The sequence below is a fragment of the Camponotus vicinus genome, unplaced genomic scaffold, assembly GCF_025532165.1.
Source record: "Camponotus vicinus isolate PSW18456_S1 unplaced genomic scaffold, iyCamVici1.0 SCAF_1, whole genome shotgun sequence".
NCBI classification, from domain to species: domain Eukaryota; kingdom Metazoa; phylum Arthropoda; class Insecta; order Hymenoptera; family Formicidae; genus Camponotus; species Camponotus vicinus.
The window spans coordinates 11,713,206-11,733,919 of NW_028141945.1; the positions used below are offsets into that span (position 1 = coordinate 11,713,206).

Sequence of the window (20,714 nt, forward strand, 5' to 3'; positions counted from 1 at the left end):
AGCCGATATACTGGACAATGATGCAAGAAACGATGTGATTATCGAAACTTTGGATGCAGATTATGAGGATGTAGCTTCTTTAAATAAGTTAGATGTTAAGAATACTGTACGTTGTGAAAATCATGTAAAAAATTGTGCTTTAGAAAATGTATTTAAGATTTATAATTGGTGGTTGAAACATCATGATTCATCGAATCCATATTTATAATAAATTGATGATGCAATATATTTTTATCGTCTTTCTTATTCTCTCCTTTCTTTCCTCATCTCTATCTATGTACGTGTGCAGTATCGTGTTTCCGTACGCGACACAGCTGCCACAGATATTGTATTTCGATACTACATTGTGGTACATGATAAAACATTTAAATATTTGATAATTGAATATAGTTTTACGTTCGATGACCGTTCGACGAGCGTTCATTCCCGTTCAACGAGCGTTTGTTTCCGTTCGACGGGCGTTCGTTTCCGTTCGATTACCGTTCAATTACCGTTCGACGAGCGTTTGTTTCCGTTCGATTACTGTTCAATTACCGTTCGATGACCGTTCAACGGGTGTTCGTTTCCGTTCGATTACCGTTCAACGGGCATTCGTTTCCGTTCGACGGGCGTTCAATTACCGTTCAATTCCGTTCGATTACCGTTCGTTTCCGTTCGATTACCGTTCGACGGGCGTTCGTTTCCGTTCGACGGGTGTTCAATTACCGTTCAATTCCGTTCGATGACTGTTCATTTCCGTTCGATGATCGTTCAATTACCGTTCAACGAGCGTTCGTTTCCGTTCGATGACCGTTCGACGAGCGTTCGTTTGCGTTCGATGACCGTTCGAGCAGGGTTGACACATTATAATGTTATATTATATCATGCATACTTTTGTCTTACGACGCGTTTTTGGTAAAGCGATAATGATATGTCCCTATTCTAAAGTTTCGTGTCGAGACCTCGTTGTCTCCTCACAAAGTAGCGATATGATAATATTAATATTATATTATATACCACGCTGAGAGTTGCATGGGACCGCGTATACTTTTGTCTTACGACGCGTTTTTGATATGGTGATAATGTCGCATCTCTGCTATAAAATCTCGTGCCGAGACCTCGTTCTCTCATCAGAAAGAGTTTAGAAGTGCGCGAGTAAGAAGTGTGTAAAAGTTTAAAAAACAATGGATCATCTTGCATCATTGTACAAGGACTGGAAGACGAAATTGATGGACATATTATGTATCGTAGCACTCAACATGACTTTCACGTGGAACGTAAGTAGTGTTTTGTGATTATTTTGTGAAAAAGTGTAAAAAATTTTGTATTTATATTAATTATACTTTTTATGTAGTTCCAGGATGAAGTCCGCATACCGGGCTTCATGAACATAGAGCACCGCCAGTGGGTGCGGGCGGTGCGCCGGGCCGAGAGGGAGAATTTTGGAGACGTGTGGGGCGACACCCCGGAGGGCCTAGATGGAGATATATTTGATCTGCGGCGGCTCTTCGGGGAAGAGCCCCACGAAGAAGAAGAGATATGGGTCCAAGAAGAGGAAGATTGGGAAGAAGAGGAGGAGTGGGAGGACTTAGTAGCCCCAGGGGGCTAAGGTATATCTATTTTTTATAATTTTTATTATTAATTATTAAAATAAAGCTAATGAAATGTCTCTTTTTCTGTTGCAGGAGCGGCCTCCCCATGTATTTTATATTTTTATATTTTTATTTTATTATTATATTACTATTCTTATTATTATTATATTTTTTAAATTTTAAATTTTATATTATTATATTACTATTCTTATTATTATTATATTTTTTAAATTTTAAATTTTATATTATTATATTATTATTTTATTAGACACACACACACACACACACACACACACACACACACACACACACACACACACACACACACACACACACACACACAAATTGTATAATACACACACACACATTTTAAATAAATGTTATATTTAGTATTGAAAAGAAATGTATTTATTTACGCGCCTCTCCTTGCGTTCCCATCCCTTGCGTCTCTCTTGCGCTAGTTGTAAGTATAGCAATATCGTTCTCTCTCTCTCTTTCGTACGCGCTATCGTTCTAACAATAAGTCTCGCGTTAGTTGTAAGTCTCGCGATATCTTCGTTCTCGCTCGCACGCGTTATCTTAGCTATTATCGTTCTCTCTCGCACACGTTGTTCTCGCGATATTATAGTTCTCTTTCGTATGCGTTCTCTTCGCGCTATTATCGTTCTCTCTCATTCACAAGCTCGTCGCTATCACTCACTTACCTTTGCGTCGTCCTGCTCCCACCTATGTGGCATCTTATAATGCGTTGTCCTTGTCCCACGTTGACGCCATCCTTGTCACATGTTGATGATGTCACGTGTCATCCTTGTCGCACTGTCCTCTTCACACACTTTACGCTATCCTTTTCCCACACGTAGCGCTATTCTTCTCACACCACCGTCTTCTTTCCGCGGATCCCCCCTACCCGCGCGGACCCCCTCGTCCATCGCTCGCGCCGCGGATCCCCCCTACCCGCGCGGACCCCCTCGTCCATCGCTCGCGCCGCGGATCCCCCCTACCCGCGCGGACCCCCTCGTCCATCGCTCGTGCCGCGGATCCCCCCTACCCGCGCGGACCCCCTCGTCCATCGCTCGCGCCGCGGATCCCCCCTACCCGCGCGGACCCCCTCATCCATCGCGTGACGTCATCATCCCCCGCGTGATGTCATCATCCCCCGCGTGACGTCATCATCTCCGCGTGACGTCATCATCCCCCGCGTGACGTCATCATCTCCGCGTGACGTCATCATCCCCCGCACGTGACGTCATCATCCCCGCGTGACGTCATCATCCCCCGCACGTGACGTCACCCCCCCCCCCCCGCGTGACGTCACCCCCCCCGTGACGTCACCCCCCCCCCGCCCGCGGTTCCCCCTCGCCCCTCACCCCCCCTCGGAGCCCCTGCGTTAGAAACCTCATAGTCTTACTACTCATGTTAAATATTAAAATTGTGTAATTTTAATAAGATATAAATATATAATAACAAATATCGAATATGATTGACATATATCATGTTATGGACAAAGATATTAATAAATATCATGTTCGATACTTATGTTTCTATACTTATTGCGATTATGTCATAAAATGATAATGTGACTTTCTTTTGTGTGTGTGAGAGAGAGAGACTCCTTTTTTTAAACTCTTAACTATCATTACATAGGCCATTGGTCTTTGAAAAAATATATATAATGAAATATATAATGAATTTTATATAATGAAGTATATAATAATGTATTTTTAATGTCATTTAGTGCATATTTAACTTTCTTACAAATGTCAATAACATTTTTTCTTTCCATTTTTTTGCTTTTGATTATATCAAGCGAAACATTCAATTTATCACGGATATAGTGTAACCAAAAAAAAGAATAAAATCATTTTATTAATAAGCAGTCCTGTTTATCTATGTAGATCCTACCAATCATGTTGCATCTCGAAATCTATGGGGAAATTACAATTCTAATCTCTATAAAAGAATATCATTCTCTTATTTTATTGCTCTAACAAAATATTTATTTTATCATTATATATATGTATAATAGAATATCCTTCTCTTATTTTATTGCTCTTACAAAATATTTATTTTATCATTATATATATATATATATATATATATATATATATATATATATATTATACAAGGCAAAAATATATAAACTATGTAGATTGTTCTATTTTAAACTCCCCAAAGATTTTAGAATGTAATTTTTGGTTTTGCCAGAAAGAAGAATGAGAAGTGTCACGATCGGTGTTTACAATCGTGCAATAGTCCGATCGTTTTTTAGACGCGCGTGTCATTTAGTCTTCAGAAATCGCAAAATATATACTACTCATGCATGTATAGAATATAATTAGCATGCATCTTAACTCTCGGTCGGCAGATTATTAAAAATCTATATCTTTAAAACTGTTTTAAAGCTCATATACAACGGAATTAAACATCTGATGTATGTTTATCATAAAATTGCAATAAAGATATCATCTTTATTTTAGAAATATGTTTCTTTCTACTTTAATTTTGATACACAATTAATATTTCTTTTTATAAAAGTTTAAAAAGATAAAATTACAATTTATTCTTTTTATAAAAGTTTAAAAATATAAATTTACAATTTAGTATAAAATTTTATTTTAGAAATATAGAATAAAAATACATATAAAAGAAATTTTTTTATGATTTAAAATTGATTAAAATTCGTACATGCGTCCCACCGTCCGAGAGTTAAAAGCAACGGACTTATCTACATGCATTTATAAGTCCATTGCTTCAAAATAAAAATTCATTACTCACCAGCACTGATGCGCAACAGCGGAGTTGATATTGGAGCTAAGTTGTCTGTAACATACAAATATAAAATTCAAATTTAGTAGCGCTTAAAATAATTAATATTTTAAGAAATTATTATTATTGTACGCATTGAATTTTATATCCGAATTATAAATAAATGTATAAATATGAAATAATTTTATAAATAATTTCAATTTTTAAGTGGAAACTTTTATAGAAAAAATTGTTATAAAAATTTTCCTTATTTTTTCTTGTTTAAATAATTCAAATAAATGAATCAAGTTAATATGTGTTCGCGATTTTAATAATTAATATATAATAATTAATAATAAAATAATAATAATAATATAATAATAATAATAATATAATAAGACATAATAATTAATATAAATAATAATACTTACTATCAGGTTGTTCCGCCGGTGCAGGATGCCTCTCCTAGGCCTCTTCCTCCTCTCAGATCATGAGGGTTGTTGCGATCTATAACATACGAATAAAAAATCTAAATTATAATAGCGTTCACAATAATTAATATTTCAAAAAATTATTATTGTTCGCATTGAATTTTATATTCCATGCACGTAATAATAAGCAGATTAATAAAATAATTCTACAAATTTTGTGAAAAAAGAACATTATTAATAATTTTCTAATAACTTTATATAAAAGTTTACAAAATTATAGTTTTTGTAAAAATCTCCAATCCTTTTCCCCAATTCTCTCTTATTTAAATCATGTAAATAAAAAATTAAGTTACGCGATTAATTGTTCAATTTAAATTGCGCGTATGCAATTATAATAAATATTTAATATATAATTACAAATAAATAAATTACTTACCAGAAGGTTGCTCTGCCGGCGCCCGATGCCTTTCCTAGGCCTTCTCCTCCTCTCAGTCTTAGACGCGCGATACTTTTATCGGCACTCTCGCACTCACGTGCGATATTTTTATCGCTATTTCCGCACTTTTACGCGCGATACTGAACGATTGTCTCGCACTATTTCGATACGATGAAAAATTTTCTATTTAGTCGCGCGATGTATATACTTAATATATATATACTTTGAACGGCACTCCCGGTTTCGGTACGAAAATCTCATTTCACTAACGAGAAGATTACGAGAAAGTCCAACGCGAAAACGCGATGACGCGATGACGCGAAAAAGCTAAACGCGAAAACGCGGTAACGAAACGCCGCCGTCCGCGACACGTTGATGGCACCGACGACGCGAAAGGGTACTTAGCTTCCCCTTCAGGCTCCTTAAGATTTATCCTAAATAGAAAAAATTTAAGATAAACCTCAAGGCACCATCCAAGTACTAAGCCCTCCCACCCCGACAAGGTGTACCCAATGGGAGGGTTATATTATATATAATTTTATATATAATATATTTTGTGGAATTTATTTTGTAATATACTATACAAATTTAAATTCACAAATATAAACGATAAATAAAAATATAAAGGATAAGAGAAAATATATTACATAAAGCAATGTTTAAAATAATTGATTTTAAAACTAATTATTGCGCGCAATTAATTTTTACATTTTTACTTTTAAATAGATATATTTTAATATTATAAATTGCGTAATTACAAAATAATTTATATTTTTTAGATATAAACTTTTAGTAATACGATAAATAAAAAAATTTATATTTTTTTATATGTGAAATATTTAAATAAATATATTAATATGAAATATTTTATAAAACATAAGAAGTATCTGAAAATATTAATAAAAAATTTTATAAATGTTTTAATCATTTTAAAATAAAATGGGATATTTTTTATAAGTATATGTATTATATATGTTACAATTTAAAATCACTATTAAATCACTATCAAAGAAATAAAACGAAACGTGAAATATGTATATTTTGAATATATACTAATGATAAATAATTTATATATTGTTGCGTCCGCGGAACGATATATATCGAACGCGCGCGACACAATCGGCATACGTAAAGTCACTGGATATACAAAGTACCGCAATCCATAAGACTCAATGTATAAGGATTTGGAGCCAAAATGACGCCAAAAAGTACAAGTGCACACTTTTTTTACGTATGTATGTACACTTTAAGTGCAATTTTCTAACCTGTATGTGAAATCTGAGAAGCATTCGTGACTAGATTGTTGTGTAAAAGGCTATAGAAATCAAAGCGAAAAAGGTTTTCGTTTATTTCGCATCCCAAAAAGCGAAAATAACAACAAAAAATGCAAAAAATGGCTGAAATTAATTGCCAAAAATACATTATCATTAAGGGGTCATGTAAATATATAATTTGAATAAACCGCTTATTGGAGCCAAAATGGCGAATAATTGCGGTACTTTGTATATCTAGTGACTTTAGGCATACGCTGACGCTCGTGCACTCGTAACTAATAACGCGATTTAAGGTGCACAAGAATTTTAATAAACCGCGAGTGACATACAAGAATTCAGAATAATCGTAAAACGGATCACAAATAGACGCGCGTCCGCACAGCTTGACAGCTGGGCTCAGACTCTCTGACAGTCGTTGTTTATAACAACATCTTGACAACGCGCGCGGAAACGATCTTCTTCGAAAGAATTCAACGGGTGACGAATACATTCAGCGGGACGGGACGCGGGGACGCAACAATATAATAAATAATGAATGTGATAAATAATTTATATTAATGACTTACATCATATCTTATTGGTCCATCCATTTCCAAAACCTCCTTCTTTCTTTTGCTTTCTTCGCTTTTTCCTCGTGGCACTTCAATCCTCCTTGCACTCATTTGAATTCCTCGTTGCACTTACACTCATTCACGAAAAGTTCCTCGTTGCACTTGCAATTGTGTTCAGAGAAAGAATTTGATAATATATGATATGTCTCACATCACTACTTCACTGCTCAAAAGCCACTGAGCGAATGATCGTAAGTCAGAAACATTACCGCGGTACTGTTTATATCGCCAAGGTTGACTATGTAAAGGAAGAATTTGATAATATGTGAAACGTCTCTCACGTCACTACTCAAGGTCACTGTGCGAATGATAATAAAGAATAATAATAAAGCCGTGTAACATATTAACAAAGCGCGATACTGTTTATCATGGTCGAACACGGTGTTATTGATAATTCTCTCGTTGCCGTAATATTTTCTGTAATATAAAATATTTGCGCGAGGAATATTAAATTATAGAAGTATTTTAATTTATTGATTAAGATTAATCGATTATTTATTAAACTATTCATCATTCGTCATGCTAATTAATTGCATCTATATTTCGATTGTTTTACTTCGTGTTCTTCCACAATCCCCCCTCCCCCCAAATTATATTTAGATTGTTAAGTAGAATGATCAAGTAACACGGATGAAATATATTTGTGACTCTAAGTATTAAAATAATAATTATTGTCCGTAAAGATTGCGAACATCGATGTGATTATTTAATATGTTGGATTCCTATCACATTAAATCGATTCTCGATTAAATTGTATATTGTTTAATTAACCAGGATTGAGAAAATTTAAAGCATTGGTCGAAATATATTTAATTCTAATATTGTTAAAGAAATATTATAATAAGCATCGATGATCAAAAGATCATAATATATTTAATTCTCTTGTCCCCTTTCATGTATTCTCTGTTTCAATTTTTATTCGCAGTAGTAAATGATTACGATTCGATAAATATTTATCGTTGCGATACAGTTTCATGTCGTTTATCAAAAGTTAATTAATTTTTAATTATTAATATTTATAGCAAATTATGTTTTGATACTAATCGTAATCGTGTTTAATTGTACAATAATACGAAGCATTTCTCATCACTACTTTATTACTCGAGAGTCACCGTGCGAATGATGACAAAGCCGTAATGTAGCGCGCTACTGTTTATATTTTATATTGCCAAAGTCGAACACCATGTTATTGATAATTTGTTGCCGAAATATTTTATACATTATAAAATATACATTAACGCTAAATATTAAATAACAGAAGTATTTTAATTTATAGATTAATTAATCGATTATTTATTAAACAATTAATTAACATACGAAGCATTTTGCATCATTACTTTACTGCTCGAGTGTTACCGAATAAATGATAGCAAAACCATAACGTACAAACAATAGCATCCTATTGTTTACGTCGCCAAAATCGAACATAATGTTATTGATAAGTCGTTGTCAAAATATTTTATATATTATAAAATATGCACTAACGCGGAATATTACATTATAGAAGTGTTTTAATTTATTGATTAAATTGATTATTTATTAAGTTCATCACGGAGCCTTTATGCTAATTATTTACGTATATAATTCAATTGTTTTATCGCGAGTTCTTTCATAATCCAAATATATTTTGATTATCAAAGGAACACGCGTGAAATACGTTTTATTTTATCAATTTTAATTTTATCAATTTTTGATGCTACTTTATTTTTATAACGCGCACTTATTTTATTCTAATTTCTTATAGCTCATCCATCATAGAATTTGTTTGTAGATATTGTTTTTAAACTTTACTTTAACTTAATATAAAGCCAAATGATTAATTAATTAAATAATTTGTAATATGATAAAAGTTATACACACACATGAATTTTATATTTTATTAGAAAATATAATATACAGAAATTTGTAGTAATTTGGCTTTATTTGAGTTAAAATAAAATTATATTCAAATATTTAACGAACGATCGTAAAATCGAGCGATCGTTACGATGAGCGTGAAATATTTACACTCATTTGCCGGTAATTAATCGGCAAAAGAAGGAGTGTTTATCTCCTTTTTCGATCTCTGATTTGAGATCGAGCGAGAAAGTGGCCAGGATCAACGAAAAGTAAGTTCAACTGGCCTGAAGAAAAGCTTTACGTACAATAGTACGTAATGTCGGACATTTATTCACGCGGTTAGGGCACGCGGTTAGAGAATGTAATTAGGGCACGTAATTAAAATATACGTGATTAGAGATAGACTTTCCTCGAATAATTTCATTTAATCGAGAAATAGGATTGTTAGGGCTATTAGGTGATCATTAAGATTTTTTAATTTTCCTTTCAAGAAGTAGAGGATTGTTAGGGCTATTATGTGATTAATTTAGGTGATTAATATATTATGTATCTTTTAAAGAATCAGGAAATGTAGGTTTAAATAATATTAGGGGAAAACAGATTAATAAATATTTCAATAATTATATTATTAATATTAACAATTTTGAAGGGGTCAATATTTTTTTGAGTGTTTTTTTTAATAGGTATTTCATTTATATAAGGATGAAAATTAAATTGTTAACACTCAATAATTTTCATAGTAATATGAATTTTTTTGCGAAATTTTATATACTTATGTAATACGAAATTTATGTATTTTTATGTAATACGAAATTTTATGTATGTGAGAGCTCAACACTACCCCGGCGGGGTGTGCAGAAGGAACATTTTCCCCAAGTAAAAAAAAAAAAAAAAAAAAAGGATTGTTAGGGCTGTTAGGTGATCATTAAAATTTTTTCAATATTCCTTTAATGCTAAGGAAAATATATTAAAATTCCAATAATCTTAGGAATTAATCATCGCTAATCTTGTCTAGACTATGTAAAAATTTTTAGTAAATTTTGTATTATAAAATATTATACATATATTTTGGACATTTTCGTGTAATAAATTATTTTGTATTACATTTCAAATTATATTATATTTTACATTAACTTTTGTATTAAATTCTGTATTGAAAGAAAATAAAAAATTTTTCCTCCTCGATTGTGTCTCCACCTTAACGAAGGCATTTGTCGGGTGAGGAGGTTTGAGTACTTTAATGAACCTGAGAGCTATGCCGGCAGTAACATACGCCGATATTCATATAGACTTTTCTTATATTTAAGATAATTTTAAGTATGATCTTAAATATAAAAGTGAATTATGAATACCGACCGTAGTTACTGATAGGATCACCCATGCCGGACAGGTCGAAGGGGAAGACCAAGAGAGATACCAAGATTATATAAATATTTGTTATATTAATTATATTAATATTTTTAAATAAAATGAAAGAAAAAGGGACAATAATCGAGAAAATAGAAAAAGGCAACTACAGTGATTTGAATATCTATACCTGAGAACAAATGTCCATAGAAAGTATTCCGATGGACTCCATAGGAAGAAATAAGCATGACAAGTGATGGTAATTTTTATGATGTTAACACAAAGGAATACAATAAACCATAATAATCCAAGAACTCGAAGAAGAGAATATATTGGATAGAAATGTATAGTGATTGGAAATGATTAGAAACTAAAAGGCAGTATACATACAACTTATTTATTAATAGTAATACTATTTTGTAATTATATTAAATTTTATAATTTAGTACATTGTATTATATAAAGTATTAAGCACAAAAGTATTATGCTGGTATGAAATTTATAATAAAAATATATAAATAATGTTAGCTATATTAGAATGGAACATATGAATTCTTTATATTTTATATAAAGGAAGAGACTTAAAATATTTTGCAACATCTATATTTTTCGAATCTTAATTATAAAAACTTCAGAAGAATCAGTGATTAATTTGACAAATTCTATACATGTATTAATAATTAAATTTTTAAATAATTAAAAAAATGATTGATAAATATCAAAGATCAGTTTACTGCTAATTAAGAAGATTTATAGAAATACGATTAAAAATGTTTTTATCCCACAGCAGGCATTTTGTGTTTTGTAAATAAAAAGATATAAATATGACAATGAATATAGAAAAATATTTATTTCCTCTTTGAATATTACAGTATCTTTCGCGATTGAATAATTTATTTACTATCAATTTACATACATAAGTATCTTGTTATACAGCTCTGGTGCTACCGGCATTTCGTGCACATAGCACGGAACAAAACCAGAAATTGTGCACATTATATATTACCCTCTGAGAACATTCATGGACAATGGCTTTGTAGTTCACGTCCACGTTTTCAATGTCCATAGAGGGAGTATCGCTTTCAGAGATCACTTAAAACAGAGAGAAGAATGAGAGGTGTCATGGCCCGCTTTTAGGTGATCCCTGAAAGCGATACGCCCTCTGTGGACCTTAAAAACGTGCACCTAAACTACGAAGCCAAGGTGCACGAATGTTCTCAGAGGGTAACATATAAGGTGCACAATTTCTGGTTCTGTTCCGTGCTATGTGCACAAAATGGCGGTAGCACCAGTGCTGTATAGCAAGACGCTTACGTATATTAAATAAATTTTTAATGAGTTTTGTATGACTCTCTCTCTCTCTCTTTCTCTCTCTCTCTCTCTCTCTCTCATATATATATATATATATATATATATATATATATATACAGGGTGACCCATTTTAACTTAGGCAGCCAAATAACTCGAAAAATAAGCAAGATAGAGAAAAATGTTTTAGACAAAAGTTGTATGGTTTCGAGGGGGCCATAAGATGGTGTCATTGGTTTGACCTTGAAGAGTCATTTGAAGGTCACGTGAAGGTCACTTCAATTTTTTTAAATGGAATACCCTATATATTTTTGTACATTCTTGTAGCTTATTTCGAGAGCTTTCCAAAACACTATAATTAAGTACCTTTCCGTTAAGTACTTTTTGAGTTATGATGCTTGAAATAATTTCTTAATTTTACATAAACCGTAAAATATCTTGTAAAATATTCATTTTTCGATTATCTTACCTTAATACTTTTATGTACAAAATAATGAGAGGAATCAATTGGTGTAAAGAAAACACATAGTTGTTTTTAAGAAAAAATATGGAATTGTTAATTGCAAATTACATATTTTTTCTTCGAAACAACTATGTGTTTTCTTTACACCAATTGATTCCTCTCATTATTTTGTACGTAAAAGTATTAAGGTAAGATAATCGAAAAATGAATATTTTACAAGATATTTTACGGTTTATGTAAAATTAAGAAATTATTTCAAGCCTCATAACTCAAAAAGTACTTAACGAAAATGTACTTAATTATAGTGTTTTGGAAAGCTCTCGAGATGAGCTACAAGAATGTACAAAAATATATAGGATGTTCCATTTAAAAAAATTGAAGTGACCTTCACGTGACCTTCAAATGACTCTTCAAGGTCAAACCAATGATACCATCTTATGGCCCCCTCGAAACCATACAACTTTTGTCTAAAACATTTTTCTCTATCCTGCTTATTTTTCGAGTTATTTGGCTGCCTAAGTTAAAATGGGTCACCCTGTATATATATAGTTGTGTGTGTGTGTGTGTGCGTGCGCGCGCGCGTGTGTAGCGTATACGGGAGTTATGTGAGCAAGCGAGAAGGTAATAAGAGAGAGCGAAATGGCAATAAAAGCGAACGAGATAGCAATAGCACGAGCAACGAAGACTCGGAAATCGAGTCTTTCTTGCAGCCTGGCATACTATTTCTCTCTCGCTCGCTCCTATTACTATCTCACTCGCTTCTGTTATTGTTTCACTCGCTCTTACGTACTCATATACTGTCATGCTCATCTCGTTATCAAATCTGCCGCTGGCAAGCGGCTGATGACAAATTATGACAAATAAATAAGTTAATTATTTTAAGATATATTTATAAGGGTATAGAAGTAATTTTAATGGAATAATGAAAATTTTGCGATTAAAATAACATCAAATACGGTATCAATCGGATAAACGTAGTTAAATATATAATCAAAATTTTTATTATCAGACCAATTCAAAATTATCCGATTTACGTCGTGTTTGATATCATTTTAATCGCAAAAATCTCAATAATTCATTAAAATTACTTTCAAATGGATAAAATAAAAATTAGAAGTTTCAGTTTTTATTTTATAAGATGTTTACATTCGCGAGGAAGCCGAGTCCGCTTATCTTTACGACCTGTCAAGTGCGAGAGCGACAGCGAAACCGCGAGTCGAGAGCGAGCGAGATGACCTATCATCAAAGAATTCCGAAGTCTCTTACAATCGGCTTCTTCACTTCCTCTATCCATTCGCAATTTACGAGATTATAAAGTAAAAACTGAAACTTTTATTTTTTATTTTATCGATATGAAAGTAATTTTAATGAATTATTGAGATTTTTGCGATTAAAATGATATCAAACACGACGTAAATCGGATAATTTTTAATTAGTCTGATAATAAACATTTTGATTATATATATTTAAATACATTTATCCGATTGATACCGTGTTTGATGTTATTTTAATCGCAAAATTTTTATTATTCCATTAAAATTACTCGCATACCCTTATAAATATATCTTAAAATGATTAACTTATTTATTTGTCACAATTTGTCATCGGCCGCTTGCCAGCGACAGGCTTGATAACGAGATGAACATGACAATATATGAGTACGTAAGAGCGAGTGAAACAATAACAGAAGCGAGCGAGATAGTAATAGGAGCGAGCAAGATAGAAATAGCACGAGCAACGAGGACTCGAGCTCGAGAATCGGATTTTTCTTACGCGCTATTATTTTCCTCTCGCTCGCTCCTATTACTGTCTCGCTCGCTCCTATTACTGTCTCGCTCGCTCCTATTACTGTCTCGCTCGTTCTTGTTGCTGTTTCGCTCGCTCTCGATTCTTGGGTCCGCTTATCATTCCGGGCTATCTATCACGACTGCCAAGTGTGACAGAGAAAGCAAGACCATGAGTAGAGAGCGAGCGAGATGACCTATCATCAAAGAGTTCCGAAGTCTCTTACAATCGGTTTCTTCGCTTCCTCTATCCATTCGCAATTCACGAAAATGTAAACATCTTATAAAATAAAAATTGAAACTTTTATTTTTAATTTCATCGGTTTGAAAGTAATTTTAATGAATTAAAGAGATTTTTGCGATTAAAATGATATCAAACACGACGTAAATCGGGTAATTTTTAATTAGTCTGATAATAAAAATTTTATAATTATATTTAACTAAATTTATGCGATTTATATCGTGTTTGATATTATTTTAATCTCAAAATTCTCATTATTCCATTAAAATTACTTTCAAATGAATAAAAAATGCATTTAATTTTTTGACATATATTCGTGAATATTATAAATGAAGTCTCATGTAAGAAACTTCGGAATCTGCGACATCGGGAATTTTTTCATATATTTTTCATAATTATTATAAATAATGAAAAAATTCCCGATGTCGCAGATTCCGAAGTTTCTTACATGAGACTTCATTTATAATATTCACGAATATATGTCAAAAAATTAAATGCATTTTTTATTCATTTGAAAGTAATTTTAATGGAATAATGAGAATTTTGAGATTAAAATAATATCAAACACTATATAAATCGCATAAATTTAGTTAAATATAATTATAAAATTTTTATTATCAGACTAATTAAAAATTACCCGATTTACGTCGTGTTTGATATCATTTTAATCGCAAAAATCTCTTTAATTCATTAAAATTACTTTCAAACCGATGAAATTAAAAATAAAAGTTTCAATTTTTATTTTATAAGATGTTTACATTTTCGTGAATTGCGAATGGATAGAGGAAGCGAAGAAACCGATTGTAAGAGACTTCGGAACTCTTTGATGATAGGTCATCTCGCTCGCTCTCTACTCATGGTCTTACTTTCTCTGTCACACTTGACAATCGTGATAGACAGCTCGGAAAGATAAGCGGACCCAAGAATCGAGAGCGAGCGAAACAGTAACAAGAACGAGCGAGACAGTAATAGAAGCGAGCGAGACAGTAATAGATGCGAGCAAGAGGAAAATAATAGCGCGCAAGAAAAATCTGATTCTCGAGCTCGAGTCCTCGTTGCTCGTGCTATTTCTATCTCGTTCGCTCTTATTTCACTCGTCCTTCTCGCTTCCTCACGTAACTCTCGCATCGCTTTTATGCATATATACGTACATACATACGTACATACCACACATACTACACATACTACACATACTACACATACCCCCACCCACATATATATATATATATATATATATAAGAATAAAAATGTTAAATAATAAAGATGTATGTGTATATATATATATATATATACATACACATTTATATATATACACACACATACATCTTTATTATTTAGAACTTTTATTCTTAAGAAATGTGTACGCGTTTTACATTAAAAATAATATCAAACTTTAATATCAAACTCTCTGTAAATATATAAATTATTTATTAATAGCCTAATAAAATATCTTATTTTCAAGTGTTGTAATCATACTATAATGAATAAATTTCTATACAGGGTGACCCATTTTAACTTAGGCAGCCAAATAACTCGAAAAATAAGCAAGATAGAGAAAAATGTTTTAGACAAAAGTTGTATGGTTTCGAGGGGGCTATAAGATGGTATCATTGGTTTGACCTTGAAGAGTCATTTGAAGGTCACGTGAAGGTCACTTCAATTTTTTTAAATGGAACATCCTATATATTTTTGTACATTCTTGTAGCTCATCTCGAGAGCTTTCCAAAACACTATAATTAAGTACATTTTCGTTAAGTACTTTTTGAGTTATGAGGCTTGAAATAATTTCTTAATTTTACATAAACCGTAAAATATCTTGTAAAATATTCATTTTTCGATTACCTTACCTTAATAGTTTTATGTACAAAATAATGAGAGGAATCAATTGGTGTAAAGAAAACACATAGTTGTTTCGAAGAAAAAATATGTAATTTGCAATTAACAATTCCATATTTTTTCTTAAAAACAACTATGTGTTTTCTTTACACCAATTGATTCCTCTCATTATTTTGTACATAAAAGTATTAAGGTAAGATAATCGAAAAATGAATATTTTACAAGATATTTTACGGTTTATGTAAAATTAAGAAATTATTTCAAGCATCATAACTCAAAAAGTACTTAACGGAAAGGTACTTAATTATAGTGTTTTGGAAAGCTCTCGAAATAAGCTACAAGAATGTACAAAAATATATAGGGTATTCCATTTAAAAAAATTGAAGTGACCTTCACGTGACCTTCAAATGACTCTTCAAGGTCAAACCAATGACACCATCTTATGGCCCCCTCGAAACCATACAACTTTTGTCTAAAACATTTTTCTCTATCTTGCTTATTTTTCGAGTTATTTGGCTGCCTAAGTTAAAATGGGTCACCCTGTATATATATATATATATATATATATATATATATATATATATATATATATATATATATATATATGAGAGAGAGAGAGAGAGAGAGAGAGAGAAAGAGAGAGAGAGAGTCATACAAAACTCATTAAAAATTTATTTAATATACGTAAGCGTCTTGCTATACAGCACTGGTGCTACCGCCATTTTGTGCACATAGCACGGAACAGAACCAGAAATTGTGCACCTTATATGTTACCCTCTGAGAACATTCGTGCACCTTGGCTTCGTAGTTTAGGTGCACGTTTTTAAGGTCCACAGAGGGCGTATCGCTTTCAGGGATCACCTAAAAGCGGGCCATGACACCTCTCATTCTTCTCTCTGATATGGCCAATCATGACATCTAACATTCTTCTCATTCTCAGGTTCGTCTCTGTTGTAGTTTACGTATTTGTTTTTATCTTCATTTAAAATGTTTCAACAGTGATTTGTTATAATTACTTGAGAATGATGGTTTTCATAAAATTGTACCTATATTTGTGATGTTGGGATCTATACATTTAATAAAAATTATTAATTTTAATTTAACTTAATTGTTATTTATTAGATAACAATCACGTGAGTTTTGGCTTGTTAGACATTTCAGTGAAATTGAAATTTATATTCGCACATATATTGATTGGATCAGGATAATTTTTACAAGTTTGATTAAATGTTTCAGATGCTAAGATGGCACAACGATTAAATAACAAGGCAAAACTTAAATCGCTTTTCACCGTGACAAGCAGTGCCGTTGCTTTGTTCAGTGGTATTTCACTCTATCAGGGTAACGAAAGGTTCTACAGCGAAGTTGTCATACCTCTAGCTCAATTGATAGATCCGGAAACTGCCCACAATCTTGCAGTGAAATCTCTGAAATGGGGTCTTGTGTCGAAGCAGAAAACAGAAGACCCCAGTTTACTTCAAACTACTGTGCTGGGTTTGCAATTTAAGAATCCAATTGGCATGGCTGCGGGATTCGATAAACAAGGAGAGGCAGTAGAAGGGTTGCACAAGATTGGCTTTAGTTTCGTAGAAATAGGTAAAATCTGTGTATAATTGTAAATAATAAAATTAATAATAAATTAAAGTTGTAAATAAAATAATCTTATAGTAAAGTATCTTGTAACTTTTGCAGGATCTGTAACACCTAAACCGCAATCTGGTAATCCAAAACCCAGAGTGTTTAGGCTGCCGGAAGATAATGCAATTGTAAATAGATATGGATTTAATAGTGATGGTCATGATGTTGTATGGGAACACCTTAAGAAACTGAAAGAGAATAAGAATTTTAATGGTATTCTTGGTGTGAATTTAGGAAAAAACAAAGAGACAAATGACGCAGTTCAAGATTATATCGATGGCATAAAAAGATTCATGGATGTGGCAGATTACTTTGTGATAAATGTGTCTAGTCCTAATACTCCAGATTTAAGATCCTGGCAAAACAAGAAAAACTTAGAACAATTATTGACCAGAATAAATGTAGCAAGAGAATTGCTCAATAGTAAACAGCCATTGCTTCTAAAGCTAGCACCAGATTTATCAGATTCTGAACGACAAGATGTAGCAGATGTAATTTTAAACAAGAAATCTAAAGTTGATGGTTTAGTTTTGTGCAATACAACAATCATGCGACCGAATTTAATTAATTCGAATAAGGAAGAAAGTGGTGGTCTCAGCGGTGCACCTCTTGCTGATATTTCTACTGCTATCATTTCCGATATGTATAAACGAACGCATGGCAGCATCCCAATTATTGGTGTAGGTGGTATTTTTTCTGGTGCTGACGCTTATGTCAAAATAAAAGCTGGTGCTTGCTTAATACAACTTTATACTTCATTTGTATATAATGGACCACCAATAGTAGACAAAATCAAACGGGAATTATGTGAAATACTTGAAACTAATGGTTTTTCCTCTGTGACTGATGTAGTTGGCAAGGATACCAAGAATAGATGAATATATTTTATTGTACATAATTCTAGTGCCTTTATATACGTGAACGTATTATCCAATGCAATGTACATAAAGAATATATTATGTGATAGATAAAAAATATTATATACAGTTGATTATATCGTAATTGAATAAGATTAATTATATTTAAGATTAGTTATATTTGTATTAAAGCCAATTAAAGTTATATGTTAGCAATATTACATCAATCTATTTGTATATTATATTGTGGTATATCTAATCATTGTTACATAAACATTATTTTTTTATGTACAGGCTGTTTTAAATTTTATAATTTATGATTTATTGCAATAGTTTTTTATACTTAATTAGACTTAATATACAGTCTCACTAATAAATCTGCTAATGTGAAATCTGCTAATAAAATTAATTTATAATTTTAATAAAATTAATATTAAAGTTCCTCAGTTCGCAAGATTCTTCTAAAATTAAACTTTTTTTATTAAAGTGCAAAATACTAATTAACTAAAAGGTCATGACAATGATGATTTTAATTATTTTCATAATTTATTGAAAAATATGTAAGAAATGAAACAATACTTCACATAACAATAATCACATATTAATTTGATGAATGTAAAACCTAAGTAATAATATTTTTCTTTGTAAATATATTTCTTCTTAACATGAGAAAATTCATTACATATATAATTACAACTTTCTATCTTTATAGACAAAATTCAATACACAATTGTAGTATTAATTGATATTATTAATTACGTGTATCCTAAGGACTTTTACTTATCACTGTAAATTTTATACGCTGAAATATCTTATGAAAATATAAAATAGTTTATTATTATTTATACATTTATTTATTTAATATATAATATATATAATATATAATATATTTAATATATATATTTAATTAATATATAAATATCTTAAATACATTATTTCTTATTACATTTCTTATTTCTAATCACTTTTTAATTACGCTCAAAGTAAAAAATCTTGTTATATTTGATCCTTATAGTGCAAGATTAAATTATTAATTCTTAACAATGTATATTGAAATATCTATTTCAGACTTTCAAATAACACAATTTGTAGAAAATATTATAAAGAAAAAAAGAATGATAATAATAATTGGTGTGCATTATAATATACATAAACTTTATTTTTTTACCAGAGACAAATTTTATAATTATGTGCAAATATTTTATTTATTAAAATTTTGTTAAATTTATTCATCGATCTTTTTCTATATATGCCACATATATGTATATGTGCATAGCATCTCATAATTATATATCTTGACTTAATTAAAAAATTCAAAAATAATGTAATTTTTAGGACAAAAAGAAATTATTTTTATTAATGATTTTATTAATGAATTTTTTCAAATAAATGCGTAAGAGTTTTAAAGGAAAAACAAATTTCATTTATTCAAGATAAATATACATGTAGGTTCAATTCAGCTCAAGCGTCAGATGAATCATTTTAATCTTATAAAAAAATAAACTTGAATTATTAACTTGATAAATCTATAAATAATAAAAACTATAACTCGTACACATATCTATCATACATATCATTTTATTTTTAGATAAATGTTGCTCGCTTAAAAGATTAATCAGATTTATAATAAAATTTAAAAAACAAGAAAATTAATAGAAAGTTTCCTCTTAAACAAAATATATTTTTATGTTAAAAATTTGTAATATTATATATATAATTACATGTATTAAATATATATATGAATTTTATATCTAAACAAATACATCACATTAGGAAATTTAAATTTTCACATGTTTTTCACTTTTTTTATTATTCAATAAAAAGTGAAAAAATTTTTTTTACATTTAGTTTAAACGAGTTTTATAATTATGTATATATCATAACATTTTAGTACGAATTTATTTTCACGCATATTCTAAATGCAAGTGAACATATTGACTGAAAAGTAGCTCGTGTAAAACTATCACTCTATCGTATCACAAGAACAAATCGATCGCATATAAAATAATTGTCAAAACGTTAATATGATAAGTACTGATGTGGAAAAATCGATTTTTAATCGTATGTAAGATTAACATCCCAATTTTGTATCATTATGAGCACTCGTTTCAAACTAGAATAAAATAAATATTCTTTCAGCTGGAAATAGTTGCGAAAAAAAAAAGATTTATTAAAATATTTTGTCGAAAACAAGAATTTTTGTTTTATCATAAACGAATAAGACTAAAAATTGCGAGATATAATCGGATCTAATTATCTTTTATTATTTTTTAAGTGGCAATAAAATGTCCATTTATATATCAATGTAAAATTATATTAGAAAAGAAATAAAT

General features: G+C 30.9%; 2 protein-coding genes across 4 annotated transcripts; both read left to right on the forward strand.

Moving 5' to 3' along the window:
• The first annotated feature begins 329 nt into the window (after positions 1 to 329).
• Positions 330 to 1,916, forward strand: LOC145974472 (uncharacterized). 2 transcript variants are annotated; one of them, XM_083104331.1, is made up of 3 exons: positions 330 to 1,256; positions 1,334 to 1,589; positions 1,665 to 1,916. In XM_083104331.1, exons 1-2 carry the CDS (start codon positions 1,164 to 1,166, stop codon positions 1,586 to 1,588), a joined length of 348 nt encoding a protein of 115 aa, XP_082960457.1. In that variant the 5' UTR covers positions 330 to 1,163; the 3' UTR covers position 1,589; positions 1,665 to 1,916. The 2 variants fall into 2 exon arrangements, with proteins under 2 accessions (XP_082960457.1, XP_082960448.1); XM_083104322.1 differs by having other exon boundaries at positions 1,334 to 1,916.
• A 14,736-nt stretch (positions 1,917 to 16,652) lies between these two features.
• On the forward strand, positions 16,653 to 18,669 carry Dhod (dihydroorotate dehydrogenase 2). Of its 2 annotated transcripts, none has more exons than XM_083104360.1 (3): positions 16,653 to 16,826; positions 17,123 to 17,482; positions 17,579 to 18,669. In XM_083104360.1, the coding sequence occupies exons 2-3, from the start codon at positions 17,131 to 17,133 to the stop codon at positions 18,400 to 18,402; spliced, it is 1,176 nt and encodes a 391-aa protein (XP_082960486.1). In that variant the 5' UTR covers positions 16,653 to 16,826; positions 17,123 to 17,130; the 3' UTR covers positions 18,403 to 18,669. The 2 variants fall into 2 exon arrangements, with proteins under 2 accessions (XP_082960486.1, XP_082960477.1); XM_083104351.1 differs by lacking the exon at positions 16,653 to 16,826 and adding an exon at positions 16,833 to 17,019.
• Positions 18,670 to 20,714: the final 2,045 nt, after the last annotated feature.

What these genes read in the sequence shown, in the direction of transcription:
- LOC145974472 (XM_083104322.1), top strand. Translation starts at nt 1,164, where the DNA reads ATGGATCATCTTGCATCATTGTACAAGGACTGGAAGACGAAATTGATG. An exon ending in ACATGACTTTCACGTGGAAC is followed by an intron (nt 1,257 to 1,333) that starts GTAAGTAGTGTT and finishes CTTTTTATGTAG; the next exon opens with TTCCAGGATGAAGTCCGCAT.
- Dhod (XM_083104360.1), top strand. Translation starts at nt 17,131, where the DNA reads ATGGCACAACGATTAAATAACAAGGCAAAACTTAAATCGCTTTTCACC. An exon ending in CTTTAGTTTCGTAGAAATAG is followed by an intron (nt 17,483 to 17,578) that starts GTAAAATCTGTG and finishes TAACTTTTGCAG; the next exon opens with GATCTGTAACACCTAAACCG.